The sequence below is a fragment of the Garra rufa genome, chromosome 22 (assembly GCF_049309525.1).
Source record: "Garra rufa chromosome 22, GarRuf1.0, whole genome shotgun sequence".
Lineage (NCBI taxonomy): Eukaryota > Metazoa > Chordata > Actinopteri > Cypriniformes > Cyprinidae > Garra > Garra rufa.
In genome coordinates, this window is record NC_133382.1 from 34,601,863 (window position 1) to 34,620,989 (window position 19,127).

At 35.1% G+C, this 19,127-nt stretch overlaps 2 protein-coding genes across 2 annotated transcripts in view; both read right to left on the reverse strand.

Annotated features, from left to right (window-relative positions):
- abca5 (ATP-binding cassette, sub-family A (ABC1), member 5) overlaps positions 1-4,025 on the reverse strand; it is a 33,169-nt gene extending 29,144 nt beyond the window's left edge. The window contains exons 1-2 of the mRNA XM_073827926.1: positions 3,894-4,025; positions 1,739-1,887 (exon numbers count right to left, since the gene is read on the reverse strand). Coding sequence (XP_073684027.1) covers positions 1,739-1,887; positions 3,894-3,906 — 162 coding nt within the window. The 5' untranslated portion in view covers positions 3,907-4,025. The remainder of the gene's footprint in view (positions 1-1,738; positions 1,888-3,893) is intronic.
- A 2,238-nt stretch (positions 4,026-6,263) lies between these two features.
- kif19 (kinesin family member 19) overlaps positions 6,264-19,127 on the reverse strand; it is a 61,844-nt gene continuing 48,980 nt past the window's right edge. The window contains exons 7-20 of the mRNA XM_073827927.1: positions 18,260-18,454; positions 17,421-17,567; positions 17,203-17,325; positions 16,861-17,017; positions 14,802-14,976; positions 14,381-14,579; positions 12,410-12,680; positions 12,094-12,215; positions 11,778-11,941; positions 11,523-11,616; positions 10,080-10,203; positions 9,472-9,857; positions 7,516-7,681; positions 6,264-7,346 (exon numbers count right to left, since the gene is read on the reverse strand). Of these exons, the coding sequence (XP_073684028.1) occupies positions 7,213-7,346; positions 7,516-7,681; positions 9,472-9,857; positions 10,080-10,203; positions 11,523-11,616; positions 11,778-11,941; positions 12,094-12,215; positions 12,410-12,680; positions 14,381-14,579; positions 14,802-14,976; positions 16,861-17,017; positions 17,203-17,325; positions 17,421-17,567; positions 18,260-18,454 (2,457 nt within the window). The 3' untranslated portion in view covers positions 6,264-7,212. The remainder of the gene's footprint in view (positions 7,347-7,515; positions 7,682-9,471; positions 9,858-10,079; positions 10,204-11,522; positions 11,617-11,777; positions 11,942-12,093; positions 12,216-12,409; positions 12,681-14,380; positions 14,580-14,801; positions 14,977-16,860; positions 17,018-17,202; positions 17,326-17,420; positions 17,568-18,259; positions 18,455-19,127) is intronic.

The window sequence follows — 19,127 nt, forward strand, 5'->3', positions numbered from 1 at the left end:
AGGGCTCTAAATGATCTCAGCCGAGGAAGGGTCTTATCTAGCGAAACGATCTGTCATTTTTGAAACAAACTGACTATATACATTCTTTTAACCTCAAATAGTCTGTGTAATCCGGGTCAATACAGTTAGGGTCTGTCAAAAAAAAAACTCCCCCATCTCGTTTTCTTCTTCAACTTCAAAATCATCCTACATCGCTGTTTTACCTATTTTTTTGTAAAGGGCATCTGATGTTCTTTGCATGTTCACTTTGTAAACACTGGGTCGGTACTTCTGCAGCCATGAAGGATGATTTTGACGATGGGAACGAAAATGAGATGGAAGTTTTTAGACATACCCTAACTGCCTTGAACCATAAAAAAAACAGTTCACGCAGACAGACAAGACATGCGTTTGAGGTTTAAAAGTATATAAATTGTCAGTTTGTTTCGAAAATGACTGATTGTTTTGCTAGAAAAGACTCTTCCTTGTCGGCTGGGGTCGTTTAGAGCTCTTTGAAGCTACATTTAAACTGCATTTTGAAAGTTCAAACTTAGGGGCACCATTGAAGTCCATTATATGGAGAGAAATCTTCAAATGTTTTCTCAAGAAACATAATTTCCTATTGATTGAAGAAAGAAAGACATGAGCATCTTTAATGACAAGAAGGTGAGAATATTATCCGTACATTTTTGTTCTAAATGTGAACTACCTCTTTAAGACTAAGTTAAGAAATATTAAGGAACAACCACTAGAAAATGCAAATAACTGATGTTGACAGTGATGTTCTTCCTCAGTATTTTTGTCTAAATATTCTTAAATCAAGACACTTATTTGAGAAGCAAAATTAGGAAAGACTTATATGTGGTCAAAATAAAGTGAGTTTATGAATTAAAAAAAAAAAAGAATTCAATACGAAAAGTATTAATTTAAACGAAAACAAGACTTAATTTCTTTATTTTGCATCTCAAGCAAATGCATCTTGATTTAAGGATGTTTAGATATTTGTATTGGAAACAAGGCAGAAAGACTGAGGAAGACAGTTTTTACAATGCATGCAATGTTTAATGCTTTAATACTTCCGACATCTGAGCCGCTGAAGACCTTACTTTCGTTTTTGAAAGGACAACGCTGATCTGACCTACATATGCGTCTATGTTCGTGCGAATCATTCGTGATGCAGCTTCACCCACAGCAGAAGTGAGTATAAGGGTTTTTATGCATCTTTCTTGGAAATGGCCTTTTTTAATAATGTGCTTGCAAGCAAGTCTCACCGCTAAACTAAAGTAAACTAAAGTAAACATTACGGCTCATCATCCCATGGCAGAGAGGGGCAGGGCGAGCAGAGCATATTAGCATTTAAAGGAACATGCAACAGAGCTCGCTTTAAAACGGGCTGATTTTGACAAGGTAAAAAGAGTGTTTTTTTACACTACAATTGAGAAATTTTAACCAAAGTATGTTATAGACTTCTCATTTTGACCCTAAAGAATCATATCAAGTTGTGGAAAATGGGCATCCGAAGCCCCCTTAAAGACTTTTCCTATGATGTAAGACTGAATTAAGACTTTTTAGGACCTTTTTAATACCCATAAAATTCCTGGATTGAAATGAACACTTCAGTAACTCCTGGTGAGGCATTTACTGTACAAACTTCAGAGGGAGCACAACACCAGAGCACAGAAGAGATGTGCAAAAGCTTTAACAGTGCAACAGATTTGGAGCGGAGAAGAAAGCATGTGAGTGGCAGATAAAAAGGCACCTGGAGACTCTGTTGTTTGGTCCTCCATTTGATCAGCAGGTTTTTGTAGAGCAGGCTCCTCGTCTGATGCCAGACTCCGGCATCTCTTTTGGTTATGGGCTGCATTTTTCCAGCATGCTTCAGCTGACTGGCACATGGATCAGACACAGCTGCAAAACCACATAACATAACCTTCTTATTGCAAATCAACAAACTGCCAACTTTAGTGCGTTTCTTCACAACTCATCGTGCATAATATTGTTAGGTCAGCAAAGTTAAGATAAGATATGACAGATGTGAGAATGACACTTCAAACCTTTGAACTTTTCGGATGGATCCTAAATTAAACAGTAATCTGAATTTTCTTTGTCAGTGAAATGTGGTGCATTTAATATTTACATGTCATTAATCTGCTGTCCATTCAACATGAAAAAATGGGTTCACAGTTACAGTAATGTAAAAATATATTAATAATAATAATATTAAAGCCTAACAGTAGTTTAAAAAAACAGAAGTTAATGTTCAGAGCAAAACAGATTACAATAATCAATTTTCTATTTGTATTACTATTTGTATTTGGACTACTAAGGTAATGACATTAAAATGTTGAAAGTGACCAATTAGAATGAATAACATGAATGTCATCATTGCCCATCATATTAATTATTACTGTATTAATTATCCAAAACTTTAAACACAGCAGACTATGGAAGCATGTTTCTGGCACCGATTGAAAATAAATAAATACATATGCTACCAGTCAAAAGACAGCAAGATTTTTAATGTTTTTTTTTTTTTTAAAGAAGTCTCTTCTGCTCACCAAGCCTGCATTTATTTGATCCAAAGTACAGCAAAAACAGAAAACTGTTGAAATATTTTTACTATTTTAAAAAACTGTTTTCTATTTGATTAAATTTTAAAATGCCATTTATTCATCTGAATCATTACATCATTACTCCAGTCACATGATCCTTTAGAAATCATTCTAATATTCTGATTTGCTGCTTAAATATTAGACTTTTTTTGTTTCTTTGATTCATGGAAAGTTCAGAAGAACAGCATTTATATGAAATAGTTTTATAGTAAAATAAATGTTTTATCATCACTTTTGATCATTTTAAAGCATCCTTGCTAAACAAAAGGATTAATTTCTATCATTTCTATTTCTATAATTCAGCTTTGATCACAGGAATAAATTACATTTTTAAATATATTCTAATAGAAAGCAATTATTATAAGTAGTAAAAATATTTCACAATATTATTGCTTTTGCTGTGTTTTGAAATAAATGCAAGCTTGGTGAGCAGAAGAGAATTCTTTAAAAGTTTAAGTTTTGACTGGTAGGGCAAATAAAATGATACAAATAAATGGTAACAGACAAAATACTGAATTTTTCCTCTCATAATGTAGTTTACACCTGGCAATTATGACTTCCCTGATCCATGGAATTAAACATAAGTCATTCTAAGAATTTTCTCATAATTCTGACTTTATAGTTTGCTATTCTAACGTTGACCTTATTGGAAGTGGAAGTTTCAACCACGGAATTAAATTAAATGAAATTAATCATTTAATTTAATTGCGTGGTTGAAACTTCCACAGGAGACACAAACACGATGCGCTTGCTTTTATCTTCCCGCCACAGACAAAACACCTTAATAACAAATTGCTATTAAATATAAAGCTATTAAACTTTTTTTCAAGCCTGAACACCGTCCGTTTTCCGTGTCAAGCCTGATAACACATTGAAACTGTGTGAAAGCAGAGAGAAGGGGAAAGGTGAGTACGAAGGTAACCGCAGATAAGACCACAAAAGAAAAAGCAGCCTGTAAAGCGCGGCAGTGTGCTGCTAACTATCTGTAAAACAACTCATGTGAATTTTTATGCAGAATATTACTGCGCGTGCAGGAGGTCGCGTGCACCCGACATGTTGCGCGTGCTCGCGTGCGCGCGCGGTGCAGGTCAATAACGGCAGGGCTGGGCTTTCGCCCCTTCTTTTTTCTTTAAAATAGATTACATGTGTGCTATTCTAATGTACACGAAATACTAGAACCAAATGTGAAAACTACCGATGAAATAATGAGTTTTGCTCGCTGCTCTCGGTGTGTAAACACTGACAGCTAACGCTAACTGGCTAACAGCTTTACCTCAAGCTTGAACAAGGAAGTGCACTTACGTATGAAATACATTAAGACATGTCTTTCCTTTCCTCCAAATTCGCTTAGTCCTTTTCAAATAAATATCCGTTAGGAAAAAAATAAATAGGGAAGAGATCCAGGGCAGCGTTGTCAACACTACTTGCGCCTCTGCCATCAGCTGGACCGACCAGTCACTTAACCAATCAGCGAAGCGCTACAAGTTACGAGACTCATGATTCGTCGGTGTGGAGCAAGCCAATCACGAGCCTCAGAACTTGTAGGACTTCGCTGATTGGTTGTGTGGTTGGTGTTTGACGTCGGCAACACACCTCGGTTACCTGCCGTTGACCTACAGGTCTGAGTTGCGGCCCTGAATACTGTTATATTATACTACTATTTTTTTTTTTTTTACGGATTTATTTTTACAATTATTTTAAACTGTACAGTTTATACAGCAATGCTTTGAAGTTTTTCAACACCATAGATGTTTTGCTATGATTGTGCTGTTTTGCTTGGTCATTGGAAATAGGAGATATTGTTTACACTGAAATATTGACATGTAGTCCTGATATCCACTGAGATGGTGCCAAAAAAGAAAAATATGATACACGCTGCATTGTGCTGACAGTACATGAACACAGTCAGTAGTTGTACTGTTGTTTAAAGCATAAAGTATACAGTATTTTAAGTGAGCATATACTTTTGAACAACTACTGTATGTTACATTTGTGTACTATGACTAATGCAATGTTGTATTTATCCTATAGAAAGCAATTGAAGAAGTTACTTTGCATGTTCATGAAAGTTTATTTGCCTCATATACAAGCTGGGTGCATTTGAAGGCCTCAAGGCCAAATTTGGCTGACTGTGTAGGCCTCATGGCCTTATAAATAAAGAAAAGAGAAGGAAGTACCGGAGATGGGAGATGCCACAGGATGAGATAGAGCAGAAATAGAAAATGTGTGAAAAGGAGAAGTTATGTTTTGAAAAACAGACTAGGTTTTCTACAATGAAAGCAAGTGTGAATAATAATCAAATGTGGAAAGTACCGGTAATGACGCAGGCTATCAAAGAATGGTCTGTACGCTTCTTAGACAGTCAGTGACCGATAACGAAATTGTACAAAGATAGTTGTTTGGACAGAGAAAGATTCAGATGTTCTGCAGAGCTATTCTCCACAACATTACCTTATATTACATTACCCCATATCCTTAAAACTAACCTTGACAAAAATGTATGGTTGAAGTCAAAAGTTTACATACACCTTGCAGAATCTAAGAGGGATTATACAAAATGCATGTTATTTTTTATGTACAACTGACCTGAGTCAGATATTTCACATAAGATATTTACATATAGTGCACAAGAGAAAATAATAGTTGAATTTATAAAAATGACCCCATTCAAAAGTTTACATACACTTGATTCCTAATACTGTGTTGTTACCTGAACAATCTACATTAGTCATACAGTTGTTCATAAGTCCCTTGTTTGTTCTAAGCAGTTAAACTGCCTGCTGTTCTTCAGTAAAATCCTTTAGGTCCCATAAATTTTTTGTTTTTTTTTAGCATTTGGCCTTTCCAACAATGACTGTATGATTTTGAGATCCATCTTTTCACACTGAGGACATATGCAACTATTACAGAATGTTCAAATGCTCACTGATGCCTCAGAAGAAAGCCAAATGCATTAAGAGTCAGGGGTTAAAACTTTTGGAATTTGAAGATCAGGGTAAATCTAACTTATTTTGTCTTCTGGGAAGCATGCAAGTATTTTCTGTAGCTTTTGAAGGGCAGTACTAAATGAAAAAAAATATGATATTTAGGCAAAATAAGAAAAATGTAGGCATCTTCATCCTGTTTACACCCCTAATCCTAATGCACCATTTTTCATTCTGGAGCATCAGTGAGCGTTTGAACCTTCTGTAATAGTTGCATATGAGTCCCTCAGTTGTCCTCAGTGTGACAAGATGGATCTCAAAATCACACAGTCATTGCTGGAAATGGTTCAAAAATGAATTTGTGGGACATGAAGGATTTTTCTAAAGAACAGCAGGCAGTTTAACTGTTCAAGACAAACAAGGAACTTATGAACAACTATCACTAAAGAAAAAACACAGCTGTGGATCATTCAGGTAACACCACAGTATTAAGAATCAAGTGTACGTAAACTTTTGAATACAGTAATTTTAATAAATGTAACTATTATTTTCTCTTGTGGACTAGATGTAAATGTGTTTTATGTGAAATATCTTTTTCAGGTCAGTACTACATAAAAAATAACATGCATTTTGTAAGATCCCTCTTATTTTGGTAAATATATATTTTGCTGACTGCAAGGTGTACGAAAACTTTTGACTTCAACTGTATATAATGTGGGCAATATCGACAATACATACACTACTCCAATCACTTTGTCAATCAAATTTATTTGGTTACAAAAAAGGTATAAAATTAAGAGTAGAAAAAAGTGTCTATGCATGTATAATTGTGAAAAACAAAACAAAAATACAGTCTTTTCAAAGAAAAGGCAGCCATTTTTTTTCCTTTTTTTTGATTAAAAACATTCCACCGAGGGTATGAACTACGTTAAATACAGTATGCCACCTTGTCTTGCACTAAGAACTAACACAAACCCAAAAGGATTTTTAGAGAAAACAGCTACGCTGAAACCTGCGTGACAGTGAAGGCAAATTTACATTGATTATTACCAGTAAACACAAAATGACATCAGTAAATGGAACGGTCACAGAAGCCAGACATATGAATCATAAGCAATGTGACAGTACATTCATTTGTGCAAGGCCTGAGGGAGCAATACTTTCACAGCTAGAAAAGCTGTAAAATATATATTGCTCCCTGGGGAACAAGAGGGGCATATTCCATTCCTCAGTCGCATAAACAAGCATCACCTTTTCAGTTCTGCAGATTTAAATATGTTTTCAGGAACTGTTAATGAATTGTCACCATAAGGCCTGATACACATATTCAATCAGAAGGCATCTGAGGCAGGTTTTATCCCCTGTCGCATTGGCTCGGATTTAAAGGATTGTGTTTGCATGTTATTGTGAGAAGTTTTTACACAGTTCAAGGCCATTCAATTCATATCATTCAATTTTGGTCACTTACACAAGCCAATGGACTCAAACAAATTAAAAGAAGACATTGTAAGTCACCTGTCTTCAGAGAAAAGCTAGGAGCCAGAAGAGCAGCCCAGTTTTCATGTGATTAGATACATTTCAGTAATGTTTTATCGTCCAAGAGACCTTCAACTTGGTCTCTACTGTCAATGTTTTACTGGTTCCATAGTGCTGATGCTGGGATCACAAGGAGACAGTCTATGAGCTTATGGGCCTGTTTAGTGTTTGCGGGTGCGCTGGCCTCCTGTTCCAGTGGTTGTGACGTACAGGAGGGGCTGAAGTTGTCTGGTTTGGGGGCCACGCTTTATGAGGTGGGAGGGCAGGTTGGAGGAAGTGACATCTGCTGTTGATCCTGTGGAAAATCAAAATTGACAGTAATTTTCTTAATACTTGTTCTTAGTCCAGTTGAACACAATACATCTGTGCATTAAATAAATCTTATTGGTTTTCACTAAACACAAATTGGGTGGATAAATGAATTTTACATTTCCATCATTAAAAAAAACAAAACTGTGCTATACCTGTTTGGTGGATGTTGTGAGGGGGTCGAATTTTACTCAATTGAGGCTGTGCTCTGTGTTGGGGGCGCAGAAGGGGGGCTGGTGGATGACCGTTAATGTGCAGGTGGGGATCAGAAGTGCTGTCCAGGGGACGAAATCGCTGGCTGGTGTTTTTAGCCTGAGACAACTGCAAGGTGGAGAAAATTCTGAGTTGTTTTATACATTTAATAAATAAGAAATAACAGAATGTCTGGATCATATTTTATGGCAAAACCAAAGGAAAGTAGTAAGAAACTATATTTGAATGTTTTTGCATTTTTCAACAACAGTTAAGCACATTTTCACTGTGAACAGTTTAATTAATTATTTAAATATTATTATAAAATTATTGAAATATTAAATATACATATATTATTGAATATTTATATACTTCTGTTCAAATGTTTGGGGCCAGCAATTTTTTATTTATTTATATTTAAGTGCTAGTAAAGGCATTTATATTGTTACAAACTATTTCAGTTTTTAAAATGAATTAATTAAAAGTTATTTTAAACTTTTATCAAGGAATCCTGAAATTATAAATGTTTAATGGTTTCCATCAAAAAAAGGACAAATGTCTCTTGTGTACCAGATCAGCGTATCGGCAATTTTACTGGATTTTTTATTAATTAAATACATCCTTGGTGAGCATTAAACATATTTCTCATCCATATGGTAGTGGTACATCATAAAATAGTATGTTTAAGATTTTAATTAAGGTGAAATAAAAAGCTAATTTTAAAATGAGAAAACATCTGATCAATGCAAACAACCTTAAAGGGATAGTTCACCCAAGATCAAAAATTCTGTCATTAATTACTCACCCTCATGTTGTTCCAAACCTGTTAGGCCTTCGTTCATCTTCAGAACACAAATTAAGATATTTTTGATGAAATCTTAGAGCTTTATGACCCTGCATAGACAGCAACGCAGCTGGCATGTTTAAGGCCCAAAAAGGTAGCAAAGACATTGTTAAAATAGTCGAATAACAATTGTTAAAATTGTTGAATAAAGTCATTATTTTTGTTTTCTTTGTGCACAAAAAGTAGCGTTCTCGTAGCGTCATAAAATTACAGTTGAACCACTGATGTCACATGGACTATTTTAACAATGTCCTTACTACCTTTTAGGGCCTTGAATGTGTCAGTTGTGTTTCTTTCTACGCAGGCTCAGAAAGCTCTCTGATTTTATTAAAAATATCTTAATTTACATTCCGAAGATGAACGAAAGTCTTATGGCATCAGGGTGAGTAATTAAAGTATTAGTTCACTTCCAGAACATAAATTTACAGATGATGTACTCACCCCCTTGTCATGCAAGGTGTTCATGTCTTACTTTCTTCGGTCATAAGGAAATTATGTTTTTTGAGTAAAACATTTCAGGATTTCTCTCTATATAATGGACTTCTATGGTGCCCCGAGTCTGAACTTCCAAAACACAGTTTAAATGCAGCTTCAAAAGGCCCCTTAATGATCCCAGCCGAGGAAAGAAGGGTCTTGTCTAGCAAAACGGTCGATTATTTTCTAAAAAAGTTTACAATTTATATGCTTTTTAACCTCAAATGCTCGTCTTGGGATTAAAAAGTATATAAATTGTAAATGTTTTTCGAAAATAACCAATCGTTTTGCTAGACAAGACCCTTCTTTCCTCGGCTGGGATCATTTAGAGCCCTTTGAAGCTGCATTTAAACTGTGTTTTGGAAGTTCAGACTCGGGGCACCATAGAAGTCCATTATATGGAGTCAAATCCTGAAATGTTTTCCTCAAAAAAACATTTCTTTACGACGGAAGAAAGAAAGAAAGAAAGACACGAACATCTTGGATGACAAGGGGGTGAGTACATCATCTGTAAATTTTTGTTCTGAAAGTGAACTACTCCTTTAATGGTTCTTCTCAGCTTTTCCTTCTTTTGTTTTTGGGGTGAAATATGAACACTCACTGCTTGTCCTGTGACTTCAAATGATCGAGATCTCCTCTTGCGTCTACGTCCCTCAAAGTCCTGCTCTCGTTGAGCGAGGTTCTTAACAGCCTGGCGGTTCCGCGGCCGTGTCCATGTGCTGTTGGGTGCGGGTCCGTCTCCCGTGCTGCTGGACAGGTTGTCATCTGAGGTGGCGTGGCGTAGCTCTGGACTGGGCTGTCTTCCACGCCGTAGCACCAAGCCTTTAGGGGGTGCCTCGGTTAGAGACAGGTTACTCTTGTGCTTCTTGGGATCTAGGGGTGATGGTGCAGGGGGCAATCGCAGGGCATCTATTTCTAGCACCTTAGAGCGGCGTCGAGCAGCCTTGACCGCAATGTTCTGCACGCCTCTTAGAATCTGCTGCCTCTCTGGAGAGAAAATAGTTTAGGGATTTTGAAACCATGAGTAATAGACATTATGTAAGTTGGCATTAACGTCAGAAGAAGCCATGTAGGAATTTGGTTGCTATAGTTTAGCGGTCACTATATAAAAATAGCATCCTGCAGAATGCCTGAACTGTCCAATCAGAATCAAGTGTTCCAGAGTGCTGTGTAACAAGCACAAAGATGAAAGAGCAGAGGAACTTTTACCTTTAGGAGTCAGAGGGGCATCTGTGCCATTCTCACTGCTCTCAGGTGAGGAGTCCAGATGGCTGCTCATACTGTGACTGAGATGGCTGCATCTCAGAGCGTCATCCAGGACAGATGGCAACAGCTGCAGAAATACAGTCAGCATCATGTCAGACGCACTCATTTATTCGGTACACTCAGTTAAAAAACAGAGAAACCAATTAAAATGCAGATTAAGCAGAATATTCACACTTTCCGTGAATATTTTATATTTTCATTTTATAATCAAAAAGATTTTAGACAGTAAGATTTTCAATGCTTTTTTAAAAAAAAAGTCTCTTCTGCTCACCAAGCCTGCATTTATTTGATCCAAAGTACAAATACAGTAAAATTCTAAAATATTTTTACTATTTAAAATAACTGTTTTCTATTTGAATATATTTTAAAAATTAATTTATTCCTGTGATTTTAAAGCCAGTTTGTTTGCTAGCTTTCATGGCATTACGCTGTGTTTTTTACCAACTGGCAACCCGGACTGTCGAAATATTATTGGGTAAACTGTCAGTGGGCCGAATCACATAAACCAAAATATAAACAGACATTCCAGTACGGAATGCACATTTTCAAAGTAAAATAATGAGTTGTAGCGTGAACTTTACATGTTTTCTAAATATCAGCAAAGGAATGATGGTGTTTTTATGCTTTAGTGCAGTCAAAAAATTACAGCACCTTTAAAAATGCTATTTATTCCTGTAAAGTTGAATCTTTATTAGCTATTACTCCAGTCTACAGTGTCATATGATCCTTCATATGAATCATTCTAATACGCTGAATTGAAGCTTAAGAAATATTTGTGACCACAAAACCAGTCATAAGGGTCAATTTTTTAAAACTGAGATTTATGCATCAGCTGAAACTGAATAAATAAGCTTTCCATTGATGTATGGTTTGTTAGGATAGGGCAATATTTAGCTGAGATACATCTATTTGAAAATATGGAATCTGAGGATGCAAAACAAATCAAAATATGGAGAAAACCGCCTTTAAAGTTGTCCAAATGAAGTTCTTAGCAAAAATGACATTTTGATATATTTACGGTAGGAGATTTACAAAATATATTTATGGAACATGGTACTTAATACCCTAATGATTTTTGGCATAAAAGAAAAATGGATAATTTTGACCCCTAAAATGTATACTATTGCTACAAATATACGACTATGACTGGTTTTGTGGTCCAGGGTCACATTTATGATTATCAATGTTGAAAACAGTTCTGTTAATATTTTTGTGGAAACAGAAAAATTGTCATCTTTTTTATATTAATTTAAAGAACATTTTGTATTATTTGAAATAGAAATTCTTTGTTGCATACTTACTGACACCAAACTTTTGAACATTAGTGTATAATCTTAAAAAAGCTATATTACAGTGAGCTGCAAATGTGAACTCCCAGAAACTCACCTCTCTGTTGCCCTGTCCATTGATGTGGATGGGTGGAGGAGTCATAACTACAGAGTTCTTCATCTGTTTGTGACTACTCTTAAACACTCTGTCCCTATATGGATAGAAAAAAAAAACCTTGTAAGTAAAACATGTGAACCAACACAAAAATGACACATTCACAAAATGTCAAATATTTTTGGCCAATGAAGGTTTCCATACAAGGAAATATATAAATTTTGCATAAGAAGGGAAATCTTTGGGAGCTCTTCTTACCCATCAGGCTCTGGGAGAATCGGAGGCAGCGTGTGTCTCCTCAATTTCGTCCGCCCTTCTCTGTTGTCTGAGCCCAGTGTGCGAACACTCTCTTGGTCTGAATCCATCTCCTGCAAGGGGTCACGACCTCTACTGGGGAGGGTGATCTTGGGCAGGGAACCCTCCTACATAAATATGTCAAAAATATGATTTTATCAAATCCTTCTCTTGAAGGCAGGATTTTGATGCTTTGAAATAATGTGCATGGATGTTTTGTCCAAAATATGAGCAGAATGTGTATTCAAAAAGTAAATAGAGTCAGTTTTGCTTGACGTACCTTAAGTGTGCGAATGGTGAACTTATCCAGGGCCACAACTCTGTCCAAGTTCTTCTCATCCATTTCCTTCATGTACATCTCATAAAGCTCTTGAAGATGAGGAGGAACAAGGAGACTGTGATCTGCAAAAACAACATTGACCTTAACTTCTTATATAACATTTATTTTTCTACAGTACAAGAAACTATATAGAGAGAGCTTGAACTAAACTGAACCTTCATATTGCATCACTTGGAAAACTTTACTGCCACAGTTTGGCCTGATTCATCGCTGGCTGAGATTTGGGTGCCATTTCTTATTCCTGCGAATGACTCACCATTAATAAATTGCCGCTGCTGCTGGATGATCTCATGGCAGAGGTGTCTGTGCTGTTCGAAACGCTGCACAACCACGTTTTTCTGTCGGATCACGTTGTCTTTGAGCAGCGCGCTGGACTGCATCTCTGCGTTCTCGATCTCCAGCTCGTGAACCTTGCAGAGGAGGCAAAGCACTTCCCTTTGCTCCTCTGAGCTCACACGGCGGGGGAGAAGCTCTTCGAGACGTCGTGCTTTCTCTCTGAGTTCTGCCAGGCGCTGCTCCATTCCGGCCTAAAGAGAACAGAGGAACGGTGGTCAATTACTGTGATGAGTGACTTCATTAACACTGCAAGTCATGTACAAATTATCTTTGCTTATGAGAATTCTCAGTCCAAAGGCAGAGAGGAAATGTAGGAAATGCCTTGAGACGGCAATCCAGCAATGCGCTGCCTATGCAGAGTGTTCTAAATCAGTCAGTTTATTTAGAATGTTGCCTATGTAGGGAGTTTACTTGGTTTTTGGAACTGAACTAATGTCTTTTGAATATTTTTGAAGTTGGGAATTCAAAGTAAAATATAAAAAAATGGAACTAGACAGAAAACAGCCTATTAGAATAGAACAGAACAATATAGAATAGAATAGAATAGAATAGTTAGGGAATTCAAAGTAAAATACAAAAAAAAAAAAAAAAATTAAAAAACAACTTATTAGAGAAGATAATAGTATAGACCAGAACAATTCTGAATAGAACAGAATAGAATAAAATAGAATAGAATAGTTGGGAATTCAAAGTAAAATACAAAAAATGATAAAAAATAACTTATTAGAATAGAACATAGTAGTATAGACCAGAACAATTTTGAATAGAATAGAATAGAATAGAATAGAATAGAATAAATAGTTGGGAATTCAAAGTAAAAAACAAAAAAACCCTACTTATTAGAATAGAACATAATAGTATTAATAGTATAGACCAGAACAATTTTGAATAGAATAGAATAGAATAGAATAGAATAGAATAGAATAGAATAAATAGTTGGGAATTCAAAGTAAAATACACAAAAACTTACATATTAGAATAGAACATAATAGTATAGACCAGAACAATTTTGAATAGAATAGAATAGAATAGAATAAATAGTTGGGAATTCAAAGTAAAATACAAAAAACCTACTTATTAGAATAGAACATAATAGTATAGAATAGTTAGGGATTCAAATAAAATCCCAAAAAATCAAACTAAACAGAAAACAACCTATTAGAATAGAACAGAACAGTATAGACCAGAATAGAATAGAATAGAATAGAATAGAATAGAATAGAATAGTTAGGGATTCAAATAAAATACAAAAAATAATCAAACTAAACAGAAAACAACCTATTAGAATAGAACAAAACAGAACAATATAGAATAGAATAGAATAAAATAGAATAGTTGGGAATTCAAAGTACAATACAGAAAATAGAAAACAACTTATTAGAATAGAACAGAATAGTATAGACCAGTCCAGAACAATATAGAATAGAATAGAATAGAATAGTTGGGAATTCAAAGTAAAATACAAAAAAAATATTATTAGAACAGAACAGAACAGTCTAGACCAGAACAATATAGAATAGAATAGAATAGAATAGTTAGGGATTCAAATGAAATACAAAAAAGAATAGAATAGAATTCCATGACATTAAGTATCTTATACATTAGCTTTATCTTAGCCATAGTAATATGCATGACTTGCAATCAAATAATGTATTGTTTTTAATAAATCATGATTCAGCTGAGGAGATTCACCAAGTAAATGACAACTACTAGACTGTAAGAACTATAAGACTATAAGATTTAATATTTCATATAACTAGAAAATTAAACATAGGATAACCATTGGGAACCATTTAAACTAACAAATCAGCCTATTCAATGCTATTGCTGCTGGACAGGACTGAGTTTTCCAAGTGTTGTTCTGCCCTCTAGTGGCTCATAACAACATTACCTTCTGTTTTTGTATTTTCTTCTGCTCAGCCATGAGCGTGACAAGGTTTTCTCTGGCAATGGCCACCTCTTGTGTCTCTGTGCTGTCAGGCAAAGATTCTGGTGAGTCTGAGTCTTTCTCACTCTCATCCTTATTAAAACTCTCCTTCCTCCTCTCGCCCTGCCACTTCTTCCTCCTTCTGAAGCGTTCTTGCTCCCAGCTAGATGGAGACAGACAATATTTCAATAACCAAGCATTTATTTTAAAGAACAACAGCACAAGTCAAATTTGTTCAGTCTGAAATAATAAAACAACTGATGATAGTGTTCAAAGTCATTTGATATATTTGGCCACCTTCTTACTTAAGTGTCCAAATAGCTTTAGGGCAACTGTGTATATAGCTGTAATCTTGTTTTGGGTTGTGTGCAGAATGAAGACTCACTCTGCGATTGTCAGCAGGTGTTTGGATGTGTCTATCTGGATTTCCATGTTGCTGTTGTCCAGCTCCATAAGACGCTTCCTGATGTCCATCTGCTGTCTAAACGCATCGATCAGCTGCTCCCGCAGTTGGTCCATCTCAGCCCGGCTCTGCTGAGAGGAGTGAGCCTGCACCTCCGCTAGAGGAAAACACAAAAAAAATAATGTTACGATACATATTTGAGTTAAAACAGAATAGAACAGAAAACAAAACAAGTAGAATAGAAGAGATTTAGAAAAAAAGTCTAATTAAACAATATAGTCAAAATAATATATGAAATATATATAAAAAATGTATAAAAGAACAATATTCTAATCAAACAGAAAAAGAACCCTATTAAACAGAAAAGAATAGAATAGAACCAATTAGAAAGAATCTTACCAAACAGAAAAGAATCTATTAGAATAGAACAGACTATGTCAGAAAAGAATCATTTAAAAAAAAGTATCTAATCAAACAAAAATCAATACAATAGAATAAAATAGACCAGAATCAATTAAAAAGTATCTAATCAAAAAGAAAATATGAATAGAATAGCAAATAATCAAACTGACAATCAATCAGAAAACAGACTCAATTAGAAAATAACAGGATCAAACAGAAAATAATTTGTTAGAATAGAATAAAACAGAATAATTTAGAAAAAAATCTAGTCAAATAGAAAATAATTTAAACAAGTGGAAACAAATCTACTAGATTTACATAGAACAGAATACTTTCAAAAAGAATATGATCAAACAGATAATAATCTGATCAAGCAGAAAATAGTCTATTAGAATGAAATAGACCAGAATCAAACAGAAAATAATCAAACAGAATAGAATAGAGTAGAATAGAATAGAACACAGAATAGTTGGGAATTCAAAGTAAAATTGCGGTGGCATCAATGATACACATCACTTTTAATATTTAATAAAACAAAAAAATCAAACCAAACAAACCAACCTATTAGAATAGAATACAACAGAACAGTATAGAACAAAACAGACCAATATAGAATAGAATAGAATAGAATAGTTGGGAATTCAAAGTAAAAAATAAAAAAATAAATAAAAAACAACTTATTAGAATAGAACAAAACAGTATAGACCAGAACAATATAGAATAGAATAGAATAGAATAGAATATTTAGAGACTTAAATTAAAATACAAGAAAATCAAACCAAAAAGAAAACAACCTATTAGAATAAAACAGAACAGAACAATATAGAATAGAATAGCTGGGAATTCAAAGTAAAATACAAAAAAACAGAAAACAACTTATTAGAATAGAACAAAACAGTATAGACCAGAACAATACAGAATAGAATAGAATAGAATAGAATAGAATAGAATAAAATAGAATAGTTGGGAATTCAAAGTAAAATACAAAAAAACAGAAAACAACTTATTAGAATAGAACAAAACAGTATAGACCAGAACAATATAGAATAGAATAGAATAGAAATAGAATAGAATAGAATAGAATAGAATAGAATAGAATAGAATAAAATAAAATAGAATAGAATAGTTGGGAATTCAAAGTAAAATACAAAAAAACTGAAAACAACTTATTAGAATAGAACAAAACAGTATAGACCAGAACAATATAGAACAGAATAGAATAGAATAGAATAGAGTAGAAAAGAAAAGAAAAGAAAAGAAAAGAAAAAAAATCAAACTAAACAGAAAACAACCTATTATAATAGAACAGAACAGAACAATATAGAATAGAATAGAATAGAATAGAATAGAATAGAATAGAATAGAATAGAATAGAATAGAATAGAACAGAATAGAATAGAATAGAATAGTTGGGAATTTAAAGTAAAATTAAAAAGAAAATCAAACCAATTAGAAAACAACCTCTATTAATAGAATGGAATAAAATGGAATGGAATAGAATAGAATAGAATAGAATAGAATAGAATAGAATAGAATAGAATAGAATAGAATAGAATAGAATAGAATAGAATAGCTGGGAATTCAAAATGGAGGTGGTATCAATAATATATCGCTTCACTTCTTACAGATAGGATTTTACCTTGAACATGGCGGATGTCTGTTCTGTCTGGGTTGACCTGTCTGCTGGCTTGGTCTGCTATCTTTTTCTTCAGCCGCTGAATCTCGCTCCGCAGGTCAGAGATGATGCTGGTGTACTGGGCGATGTGATAGGACACATTCAACAGATTTCTCTTCACCTGCACAGGAAGAATAACATGACATGGAGTGGTAAGATATAACAGTCACCAAACAGTTACACCGAGAAACGGCATCACAAAATGCGTCACAAAATTGACTGACCCAAACTTTTGAATGGTAATAGTAGGTTACTGTGCAAGTAGGTAACTAGGTTTTCCATTGTTTTATCATGCATCAAACTAACCCGTGTACGGATGCTTTTGGCACGGTCGGCGTAAGTCAAGGTATTCCGTGAATCCTCAAAGGCCAGAGATGCAGGGCTTATATGGGCAATCATTACCGTCCGACTGTTTCCTCCTAGAGAGTCCTTTAAACATGAGAAAACCATGGTAAGACAACTGACAACAATTAAGAAAAGTATCCCACAAGCCTCTATGTTCATGAAAATGCACTTAGCTGTACCTTGAGCAATCGTGTGAGCTTGCTGTCTCTATAGTTGACGTATTTGTTTCCATTCTTTTCGCTCAAAGCATTGATGCAGTTCCCCAGCGCGAGCAAAGAGCGGTTGATATGAGCTCCCTCTTTTAACCTCTGACCCCTGTTCTGTGTCTGAAAGTAAAAACAGAAGTTATTTGCACCCAGTCATTAAACTGTCAGTCTACACGCAGGTTAGAAAGTCTGCTAGAGCTTCCAGCAGGGGGCGCTCTTGTATATTTTATTTTCTGAAAAGTTGAGCAACAGGCTTGTCTTCCTCATCAATAGAGAACAAACAAGCACTCATGTTTCTGAGCAACAATACCCCATAACCAGAAACAACGTGATCTGCTTTTGTGCCTGTCACATGCATGTTTAAACCCACAGGGTGCCTGAGTGGTTAACATTTTTAACCGTTTCCATGGCAAATACATGGCACGCGTATGTAATATCTTCCCATCTCATGCAGTGAGTGGAAATGACACTTTAATATTAAACATGATTCACATGTCCTCATCAAAAACACCTGATGCATCATAACGGATGTAATAATCAACAAATTTATTTTAGATGGCTTCAGGTTTATCGCTAATAGCTAAATCACTCTTGGAGTTGTTCCCTCGTCACTGGCTGATATATGATTCTGAATATATCTGGCGCCAACTGTGCCAGCTTTTATGTATAAAGAAAGATTGATAGCCTTATATTAATGACTACCAACTTTACAGACGTACGTCTGAGCTCGCCCACTGTGCTTTTATGTTCTAACTCAAGTAAAAGATGAATAGACCTTTATATTTCACACCTACAAATATCCCACATCATACCTGTGAAGCCCGTTCAGACCCTGCCAGATCGATCATGAACAGACGTGCGAATCGCACTTCCTGCAGGATGTCTCGACATCGGCTCTGTTGCCGCACGGCCACCTGCAGCACAGCGTGAGAGCGAGAAGACGTCTGATTGGCTGCCGTAGGCTCTTGAGTTCTCTGCTTGTTTCCTTTCATTAACAACTCCATGATCTGGGAAAGAGAGAAAACAGAAAAAAAAACATCTAGCTCCAAAGTACCATTCATTCGTCTGAGGTTGATCAGATTTTAGCCTTTATTTGACATTTTGATGTGAAATATTATTTATGAAATAATATTTAATTTTATACAGGTCAAATGTTTACACCCCCCTTTCAGAATCTGCCAAATGTTAATTATTTTACCAAAATAAGAGGGACCATACAAAATGCATGTTATTGTTTATTTAGTACTGACCTGAATAAGATACTTCACATAAAAGATGTTCACAAGACACAATAATAGTTTAATTTATAAAAATTACCCTGTTCAAAAGTTTACATACACTTGATTCTTAATACTGTGTTGTTACCTTGTTGTTGTTTTTTTGTTTAGTGATAGTTGATCTTAAGTCCCATGTTTGTCCTGAACAGTTAAACTGCCTGCTGTTCTTCAGAAAAATGCTTCAGTTCCAACAAATTCTTTGGTTTTCCAGCATTTTTGCACCCTTTCTAACAATGACTGTATGATTTTGAGATGCATCTTTTTACACTGAAGACAACTGAAGGACTCATATGCAACTATTACAGAAGGTTCAAATGCTCACTGACGCTCCAGAATGAAAAACGATGCATTAAGAGCCGGGGGTGAAAACTTTTGAACAGAATGGAGATTTTTTTATTAATAA